Below are 11136 nucleotides of genomic sequence, written 5' to 3' on the forward strand. Positions count from 1 at the left end.
CTCCTGCCCTGTCTCATTCCCCCTCACGAAGGGGCGGGAGGGCACAGCGGGGACGGGACGGGCCGAGCAGTTCCCCACAGCAGGTCCCGCAGCCATGCACTTCGGCGGCGCGGGGAGCCCTCCTCCCGCCGATGAGCGAGCCGGGGCGGGAGCACTACTTACACCGACCACACTGTTTCCCCTCCTCCCCGGCCGCAGACAGACACTGCCGGCCCACCTCCCCTCACAGCTCCGCGCCTCAGCCAAGCCCTACCGGGATTCAAGGCGGGCCCGGCGCGGCGGCAGCGCCGCACGAAGCCAATGGCCGGGCGCCGGCGGGGAGCAAGCGAGGAGCCAGGCAGTCGCCGCGGGGTCGCAGCCTGCGGAGGCGGAGCCTGCGAGAGCTTATAGGGCCGGGCCGGGCCGCGCCTGGGCGCTCCCTGCGCGGCGCCATGTGACCCCTTGGGGCGCCCAGCTGGGATGAATTAAAGGCGAGTGACTGCGGCGGGGCTCCGGCAGCGGGCTGGGTTAGCCGGCTGCTCCGTTTGCCTTCTCCAGGGCTTTATTGGGTTTTCTTTTTTCTTTTCTTTTCTTTCTTTTTTTTTTTTTTTTTTTTTTTTTTTTTTTTTTTTTTTGGTGGGGGGTCGGGGGTGGCTTACTTCTCTCCCCCCCACCCGCGGTGTTTGGCACTTATCAAAAACCGGCGCCCGATCGCCGGAAGCCGAAGCTGCCGTTCGGCGCCGTGCGAAATGGGCCGCCCCGATTCTCCTGCTGGGTGGCAGTAGCGGGCGGAGAGTGATGCTGCCTGTCCCCTGGGGCTACCCACAGCCCGACCCGGCTCCCTAAGCAGCCGGCGGGGACGCGAAGTGGTCAGGAGGCGCTGTGCATGAGCCATCCGAAGCTGTCACTTGCCATGTGTGCTGGTGGCGTCTGGGTTGGGCAACTCCCTGGTCCCGGTACCGGGTGATCGGGGCGGAGCGGTTTCAGCGCAGAACAGCGGGGAAGCGGCGCCGGCGGGATCATGGTGAAGGAGGAGTGTAAAGCGCTGCTGGATGCGCTCAATAAGGTGACCGCCTGCTACCGGCACATGGTGCTAACCATCGGCGGCACCTCGGACTCTCAGAACCTGCGGGAGGAGCTCAAGAAAACTCGGCAGAAAGCCCAGGAGCTAGCGGTGGCCAACAGGAACAAGCTCACCACGGTCCTGAAGGACAAAACCGTGAGTAAGGAAGATAAAGCCGAGTTCGAGAGGCTATGGGTGATTTTCTCCACGTGCCTAGAGATCTTGGAGATCGATATGAGGAGAGCCCTGGAGCTGGGCCACGAGTTCCCCCTAAACGTCCCCAAAAAGCACCTGATCCAGACAGGCATGAGTGGGGGAACCTCAGGCGTGGCCGCCAGGGCAATGAGCGTCCAGAACATGAAATACGAGGCTGAGCGCAATATAGACGTGGTGGATTTGAAAGACCTCGAGAACGAAATTAACCAGGTAGGAGAGATGATGTACGAGATGGAGATGAAGGTCAATGTCCCCCAGTGGACAGTAGAGGCTAAGCAAGACCCAGGGGCTGAACTAAAATCCACCATCAGTGTGGGCGCTTCTTCTATTGGCATGATCTCTGTGGAGGAAAACAAATCCTTCTGCGATATCAGCAAGGTTCTAGCTGGGATTATTTTCTCCGCTGTGCTCATTATCGCTATTATCCTGGCAGTGTGTGTGGTAAAACTCTCTTAGGGTGATGCAGGCTCTGACAAGAGCAGCCCCCTCTGGAATGTTACGCGCTTCACCTTTCGATTTCAAAACGGGTGACTTGGATGTGCTGAGAATTCAAACCTAGCGCTTGGAAAAAACAAAACTTTTGCCTCTCAGTTTTCTAAAAGGCACGGTTTGTTTCTTCTTGCTTTTTGAAGAGGTGCAAATCAGCCTGCAGAATAGGATGTCTTCACTTGCTGGACTTCTAACAGTTAACTCTGAAATATCAGGGTATTATCACTACTGGCTATATCAGGGATTTGTCTGCTATTAATAGTTCACTATTCTCAGAAGCCCGTATTTTTTGCTCTTGAATAGGCTCTGGTATCTGTTGCTGCTCACTGTTTACAAAATTTGAAAGTAACACAAATTGGTAAGCTAGCACGGGTCTTTTGTCTGACAAAATGGGGTTTCTCAACAAATGCATAAAATGTTACTCCAGTAGAGGAAAAGAATGAAAAGCTTCTATTTTAGATAAATTAATAGTTAGGGAGGGGGAAGGTGTGGAGAAGGACAGAGAAAACAGAACAAATTATGTTTGATACTAAATACCATTTGTTGATTTAGACTGGATTGTACAGAACCCTGTTTCATGGGCTGGCACAGCATATGGGAATGACTAATCGCTTCCAAAATCCAACGGGAAAAAGGGGGAGTTGCACATTCAGAACACATACTAGTAAGGCTCCTGGTTCTCATTTACCACAACTTAGTTTTCCCCAGCAGAAAGGTGGATTCTTTTGCTACTGGTTCAGATTTTTTTTTCTGTAGAAGCAAACAGTTTGCACTTCACATATAACTATATAAAAACTACATAAAATAGAAGCAGTGAATGTACCTATAGCAGAAGCCGTAATTATTGAAAACAGATATTGGCAAACAAAAATGCTGTTGAGTTAAATGCTGTTGAACTTTTTATTAACCCAAAGAGATCTCCTCACTTGTTAACAGGCAGGCATTGATGCCTGTATATGTACTGCCAGATTTCTGCATGCTCTTGAATTCTTTACAGAAATCCAGATAAAGCTAAAAATGTCTCAGTTTCATATCTCTTTCATCCCTGATTAATCATTTGGGAAACACGAAGCTTGTAGGGTTGATCCTATTTGGTAAATTGCAATTTTGGGAGGCAAGTGCAATAGCAGTATAAAACTTTCCAGTGCTTTCCTACAGAATTGTCAACATCTAAATGTTAAACTGAGGAGACAAACACTAACTTTGCAAACAAGCTCTATAATGTTTTGTAAAAGAACCTATGTATTATGGTATTTATTATGTAACTTAGGGAATTGCCTCGTTACTGCAAATACATGCACTCTCCATTCTAATGCTTGGTACTTACTTTATAGTGCCACTCCACAGACAACTACAAACACCCAGTAATACTGTTTCTTAAGTAAGTTGTTATTCTTCTGCATTGATTATGGACACATTATCAAAAAGTAGCAATTGGACACTTTTTTTAATTACAGTAATTTCATGCTTGTTAAATAAAATTACATTGACAACACTCACAAACAGCTAGTAATTTTGAACTAAGAACTAAACATACTTTGAAAAACTACAGCAAACAGTTTATTTTTTTAAAATTCAAGAGAGATGAATTTGGGGACAAAAAGCATGTTAGAAATTTGAACCTGATCACTTGTGAGAAAAAATAGTGTAGGTGAGAAAACTATTAAGTGGAGGCATGAACTATAAAAGCTAAAGACTATCAATATGCTGAAGCACAATGTAAGTTCTGCACATTGGTCCAGTGTGGCTTCATTCTCATGGGAATTCAGTTTTATGAGATGACTCTGCACTCCTTTTTATCATGTTCACTCATTCCATAGGATGTGTTTTATATGTAGTTAGTCTAGGTTTGTAGGAATTCCTGGCATCATTTTAACAAGGTCAAGCCTGTATTTATCGGTGCTACTGTTTCAGTCTGTCTAGACAATGTCTAATTGCTGTGTGTTATTTAAATGAGAAGTCCTTCACAATCATATTGAGTAAATGTATTTATGGAAAATACAGCAAAAACTGCAGTAGAATGTACATGTTTGGATTTCCACCACTAGTCAGTAAGGATTTGTGGGTATTCTCACTCTTTGCACTCTCCTTTTACTTAGTTCACAGGAAGATGGGTGAGAAGGTGGACTTTAGTCTTGAAAACTCAAATGTTTATTTTGAAATCAGATCATTTAACTAGATGTTCCGAAAACCCAAATAATACAAGTCTGGTTTCTGGTGAATATGTAAATTATAACACCTATAGCATTCATTATCTTGTATTTTGGTACCCTAAAATGGGTATACTGTTTATCTATGGTTAGTTGTATAGAAGAATTTTTAAGAACAGATAATCTCATCTTCAAAAGCAAGCCTTAGGGAGCTGGTAAATTGTAAATTTTCAGTCCATTGCATTTGTTTTTAAATTTGTCTTTTGCATACAGGATTCAAAGAATTCCTATAAGTAGCCAATAATTGTGTATATCTTGCTTCATTATGAATATGCACACAATAAGTATTTAAAGGATTGGGCCTTAGAAAAACAATGTATTTTCAAATCTTAAGACAAAGCTGTCTGCAGATTTTTTCATCATGAGTTTGTTCCTAAAAATCTGTATCATCTTATATTTAGGCTATCTGAAATTAATAGATTAAGTAGAATCCTAACAGAGGATTGGCACCATCTAAATGGGTAATCTTCCTGCCATTAATCTCCTACACTTGATACAAGTGTATGTTCAATGTGACAGGCACAACAGCGCACAAAATCAAAGCAAGATGAAACCACCACTGCCCAAAATTTGCACTGTTGCTTCTTTTAAAGTAAGAAATAAAAAGTTCTTTTAGATTTGTAGGTCTTCATTTTTTTCCCCCTGGAATACAACTGGAAAGAGACTGGAAATGCTGTTTTTCTGAGTGAAAAATGGGAAGCAGCATGATGAAAATGAAAATACTGTCATGCTGATCAGTGAATGAGAATGTTTTTGTGTTGTCAAGTACAAAAGGAAATGGTCATTGCTTAATTTCAGTGTTCTACTTCTGCTCTTTTGTCTTTTTTCACAGGATACACATGGAACTATTAAGTTTGTTATGTAGTAGAATCTTACTCCTGACTTGAATTATACTGATTTTGCCTGGGCATGGGTGGTATTTTCTACACTTGGAATTATTCAAACTTGTTACTGTCACTATTTATTTAACTTAAAATAAAGTACATTCTTACAACTTATGGGTTGGCTTGCAACAGTGATTAGAACCAATCAAAACTTGGAATACTAATACAGCTTGCCAGGAAGATCTAAGCAAAAAGTTCCTATTTCAACCACAGGAATAAAAGTAACATGCTCAGCCCTCTCAGTACCATTTTCCTTACATAGATGCATCCTTCTCAAACTCCCAAAGTTGAATATAGTGATATATCTTAATTTATACTGCAAGGGAATCAAGGTGATGTTGCCTTCAGCACTGCTTGTTTGGTGGTGTTGAATCAAGTACAGAACCATTGGGTTGGGCAACTGAAAACTGGAGAGTCTTAACCAGACTAACCTAATGTGTTAGATCCTCACCATGTTGGGATCCAAACTCTGCCCCCTTTCATTCAGCAAAGCTTGCATTAACTTTAGCAAAAGATACACAACCTAGGGAGTGTGAAATTTGGTACTGTGGTATTGACAGCAATGACAATCAACAGTTGTATAAAACTACCTGTGCTGAGTGTTAAATGCAGAAATTTGTAGCTTTATTCCAGGACATCTTGTCTATCACCATAACTACATTCTTTTTAGTTTACTAACAAAATGAACCCTAACTAAAGTGATTCTCTTCATGTTATAAACACTGTAACAATCAAACTTCAGCATTATAAATATTAAATTAAAAGTTTAAGAATTCTTCAGGTAAATATGAAAATATTTCTTACATGAATGCAATTACTTAAAACCAGACTAAATTTCTGATGTCACAGGCTTTCAGATTAAAAATTAAGTATGTGCTTATTGTTTGTAGTCAAGGATTAGTTATGGTTTTCTTCTCCTTGTAAGGTTTGTGTTGTTTACGTGTATTTTCCAGAAAAAAACTTCTATTTTAAGTGTTAATGGAACTCCTAGTCAACATATTTACCCTTCACAGATTTTCATTATGTAAAAAGTCATTCAGTAAGACTGGTGGATTACAGATCTCCAAATGCTTTCTCTCAATACGATTATGTAAGTCTTTTAATGCAGGACATAGTCTACACGTGAGCAGCACTTTCTATGGTAAGCATACAATAAAAGTGGGATTAGAAAATGATGACTTTCTTATCAAATGATCTGTATGTGTTGAGGGAAATACAAAAAAAGGAAGGAGATGGATGGATTTAGTAAATATGTCTTCATCTGATGTTAGCAAAGTATGCTTTTTGTTAAATAATAGCATCACAACATTAAACTACAGCTTTGTAAGAAAGTGGTATCTTATATCCAGTAAGTAAAGAATATAAAATATCCCTGAGTGGAACTGACCACCCACTCTCCAATTAAATGAATATATAATAAGAGTAAAAAATATTTTGATTTGCTACATGTTGATAGCAGTTTTACAAAAGACAATCCTTTTCTCTCTGCTTCACGCTGCCAGGGATTTTTTTATTGGAAAAGCTAGTCCCAGAAAGCTGGATTCTGTCATCCATTCTGACAGCTTGCTGCCACAGTACTGTGATGCAGTTGGAAATGTAGCTTAATCAGCTACCAGTGATTAAACCTGTGGAAAGGTGAAAAGTCACATGGCATGCATGAAGGCTCTTCTGCATCTTCTCATACAGCCACACACAAGCATTTCATGCTGGATCCGGAAGGAATGTGACTAGAAGCCATGTAGACAAACAGGAATAGCATTAAAGCATTTCTGAAAATGCCATCCACAGAGGCAAGTTAGCAAAAAGCAATTATGTTTATTGCTCAGTTTCAGTAATTTTGTCCGAATTGACTTCTTGTACCTCTATAGGATCAGGTGGTGTGGTTTGTTTTGTCTGATTGACCTGTACATCTTATTTATACTGTACTGCGTGACACTATCTATTACACACTTACTAGTAACATCTCTACCAAATTAAACTAGCAAAAAAAATCCTCTAAAAGCAAGCTCTAATTCAGGTGCACAGAAACAAAGTCACAATCTGTTATTTTGGTCAGTTTTTCACTGCATTAAAATAATCACTGAAGTCTATGATCAGTCAAGTCTGTCTCTCACACAAATTTTCAAAGAACATACAAAGTCATTGATGTGTCACAGATGAAGGAATTGTATAGCCTAAAACATGCAAAATTATGAGCTATTCTGTAAGAATAGTAAACATACAGTTATACAGCCATGTATAATTGTCTTGAAAAAAAATATTTTAAAATTCAAATGCAATTCCTGATCTGGAAGAATCTATATATATAAATAGCATAAACCTTGGGTGAAAAACAAGGAAGTTGGAAATGAGAAAAGAAGATAAAAGAAAATGTTTAAGTATTTATACCATATAAAATGACTGAGCAGTACCAGACACACCAAACTCGATACTCCCTTAGAAACTTTATCTAATATGCTGATTGCATGTGTAACTTTATACATAACCAGACATCTGAGTTCTGGGTCCTCAGGGAGTGGTCTGAATCATAACTCTTATCAGCCATTACAGCTTAGTTTAGTGAGAAATCACGTGTGAAGACTGTTCATGTAATTAAAAGCGACAGAATTAGAACCATAATTTCAGCTTGCATGACATGCAATCCATTTTGCATCTGTTGGAAGTAGGACATTTCCAGTTGTTAATACTATCTGTAACCTAGTTTTCTGATCCATTTTGATTTGTTAGAATATTGTTTTGTTTAAAGGTAGCTATATTTTTTCTTTTAGTCAGTCTATATAACGGTGCTATAATCATAAACATTCATTGCATAGATCTGCCATTTAGTCACATTTTTGACACAACAGTTGAAAAACTACAAAATAAGTGCCACAGTTCAACAGTTTGGGCAGAGATAAAAACAGAGCTACTTACTTTTTATATTGCTCATGAAGTCTGTCTATTTATTGATATTATACAAGATAAACAACTAAAACCTTCAGAATTTATTTTTTAATTAGCCAGTTTGAGATGTAGTAGACATGCTCAGTGAAATTTCCACTTGAGGTTGTAACAATTTCTTTGACATGCTGTACACATCTACACGTGGCAGCCTTTTTACCAGATGCATACAAATTAAACCAAGAACTCAATACCATCATCTCCAACTCACAGGACAGCATGAAAGCCAAATTAAGTTGTGAGATAATGGTGGATGTTGTTTTTATCTGAAATTCATTATAACAGTGACATGACCTGCACTGATCTGTGTCTGTAAAATAATTTATGCAATTATGTGGCAAAAAGGAATTAAGTTGTTCTATTGCTAAGTATTATAATCACACACAAAAAAAACTTCAAACAAAGTAAACATTACTTTAAATGAAGCAGGGGGGGAAATGTTCAAATAACCTCGACATTGTAGAAATAAATAATTTACAATGAAGATCTTAGAATACTTCAGAAGGAATTCTTATCAATGCGATAATCTTAAGGTGTTTCATTTGATATAACTTTTGGATCTCTTCAGAAAGGTTTATTTTTCAATACAGCACAATCTTTTTGAAAACAACCTGAAATAAACAAGTATCTGGGGTTTCATAGGCTAACAATTTTATGGTCTAGCATACAAGAAACATGAAAGGCAATTGAATTCTTAGTTTTTAAAATTTTTTAAGCAAAAACACTGAAAACAACACATCATTTACTTTGGAGGGGACCTAGGACTCTCTAGCCTTCTCTCTTACATTTTACTGACATGTATCTCTCTAATTCTTGCTACGGGGAGACTTTTTTCCAAACCCAAGTTTCCTGTATTACCAGCCTACACACTGGCCCTTGAAGCATAATGCCAGAACCCGTCTGAATTCAGAAATGCCCTTGTGCTGGGCTGCTCATGCTACAATAATGGAATAAACTAATATGTTTGGTTAAGGACTGGCAATCCTGAGTAATAGATTTTCTCAGATTTTTCCATTCTTCCTGAAATTACTCATAACATTTTAAAAACTTTAAGTACAAGTAAGATAAGCTCTGCATTTTGAGAAAAAAGAAGTCATCTGAGTTGGAGATGAAGAAATTTGACATGCTTTATAGATAACCTTCCATCTAGCTTGGCTTTTTCTATATAGTTCTATATATTTCTATATATATAGACATTTTCTATATTCCAGCTATGCTCAGCAAGCTAGCTACTGCTTTGCGAGAGCAGGTACATGCACACCCACAGTGCTTCGCTTTTGCCTTAGTAGGGAACTGGAAGGGGACAAAACATCCCTCTGCACCCTTGATCTTTGCTCAGAGTTCCTGAATGCTCATCCTTGGAACCTACTGCCACCTCCAGTCCTGATTACTGCATCAATTAAAGACTCACATGCTCCTGGAATTTTGCATGAGATAACTTCAGCTTTGCTATGAACAGATATTAAGCACCTCTTCATAAAAGGTAATACTGAATGGAAATTTTAAAATTGCTGTCAATATGCTGACCCTTTCTTTGGTAAGGAATGTTATCTTTCTAAGGGGAAAAATATGCCTTGCCTTACATCCCTCAGGACTATGTGGAGAAAAGCAGCAACTGGAGTAGAGAATAATCTTTGCCTTAACTTGCACTTGGCTGTCTTTGGTACCAAAGTCCTGCTTCAGATGCTCAGAACAGTCATGAACAATGCTGAAACCACACAACTAGTTCTCTACTAGAAGTCCTGATACTCTGCACATGCTGACTTGCAAACAGCACTGTGTATGCCAGCGGTTTGAGTTCCACTCCCCATGTAAAAATGTGTATAAATTGTATCTGCTCCGTTTAATATTAGCAAAAACAGAGGAACTGTTTTGCAGAATATTTCTGCTTTACATACTAGCCCTTGTGTGACTTCAGACTGCACCAGGTAAAAATAGTATCAACATATTCTGTTTAGAAACTTAAGATAACAATATAATGTGCACTACCGATTTCAAATGTCTACTACATGCACTACTCATGTCCAATATTATCAGATGTTCTTAAAAATCTTCTGAAATAATGTTCCAGGGATATCGGACATTGCATTTTTTCAATAGTAAAACAGTTCTATATATGTGTTGGTATTACAACTGATTTGGAAATGACAGTGTTAATTAGTGGTACATGATTATTTCTACTTAAAATGCCTTCATGCTGAAATGATCTGACATAATGGACCCTAAATCTTTTTGATCACCCATCAAGATCATTGGACATTAAACCATGAAAAACCTTAGTAGTTTATTAATATTTCACCAGTAGTACAGTTTTTAGGCAAAGCACATTCCAACAAAATGAGTACTTAACACAGTAAAACAGGTAACTATACTAAGAGTGCAAAAGACAAACACGAGATGGACGTGATGATATGATGTTCAAAATGCCTTCTACTAGGAAACAAGCCCCTTAGTGGGCCTGAACCTTCCATTTCTAAAGATAGTAATCACTGATGAGCAATAAGTATAAAATTAGTATGAAGAATGAAAACAGTTAAAAGATGTCCCAGTTTCACTTGTATATTTGGTCATAAGGAAAGGAGAGGGAGACTTGTATATGGTCTGGCAATACTGCAGCTGGTGTTCTGCCCGTTCTAGTATCACCTGTTCTTTGCTGACTGCAGCCTAGCATCAGGAGGAACACATGGCCCAGCCATGCCTGCATAAACCTCAGCTGAACTTTTGGGCTTGTCAGCTAACATATTCCAGCATCCCACTGGCTTTCAGTTACGTTAAGCCACATCTGAGAGGCATTAACTACACAGTCAGATAAAACAGCACAGGCAGGTATGTGGTTATTTGCCAAACCACCTAGCAGAAAGATTATGAATAGGAGGATTCTCCATACATTACATGTGAATCATATTCTTATAAAATTTCTCAACGTGTGCTTAAATGCCTTACAAAAAAAAAACCAACAAACAAACCAAACATCCAACTAAAAATACCCTGTTATTGAACTAAGGAGTAAAAATGAAATGTTAAAATAAAATGTTTTCTAAAGAAAAGTATGTGTTGAAAAAACTTGTTCAAGGTTTGGCTATCTTTCCTGAACATATCTTTTTTTAAGGTAACAAGGTACTTAAAAGCCTCAAAACAGAAGAGCTGGGTAATAAAAATTACTTACAACTGTACATACTTGTCGCCTCTGAAGTCTACTAGAAGAAATCCAAACAACTTGGAGCATGACATATTTAATTAAAGACCTAAAATGCTTTATCCACATGCCTTGATGGGGAATTGAGATAAGATTTCTCTGAGGCTAGCTCGTGGTTCAGTAGCAGTATTATGATTACAAATCAGAGTCCCTGGTTCC

General features: G+C 39.1%; 2 protein-coding genes across 2 annotated transcripts in view; one reads left to right on the forward strand and one right to left on the reverse strand.

Annotated features, from left to right (window-relative positions):
• The window catches only part of ANKRD27 (ankyrin repeat domain 27), a 45587-nt gene that overhangs the window by 33918 nt on the left and 533 nt on the right, over nucleotides 1-11136 (reverse strand). The gene's annotated exons all lie outside the window — the stretch shown is intronic.
• On the forward strand, nucleotides 574-4946 carry RGS9BP (regulator of G protein signaling 9 binding protein). Its single transcript, XM_030457519.1, has one exon. The coding sequence runs from the start codon at nucleotides 1001-1003 to the stop codon at nucleotides 1712-1714; it is 714 nt and encodes a 237-aa protein (XP_030313379.1). The 5' UTR covers nucleotides 574-1000; the 3' UTR covers nucleotides 1715-4946.

The sequence above is a fragment of the Calypte anna genome, chromosome 11, assembly GCF_003957555.1.
Source record: "Calypte anna isolate BGI_N300 chromosome 11, bCalAnn1_v1.p, whole genome shotgun sequence".
In the NCBI taxonomy this organism is placed as follows: domain Eukaryota; kingdom Metazoa; phylum Chordata; class Aves; order Apodiformes; family Trochilidae; genus Calypte; species Calypte anna.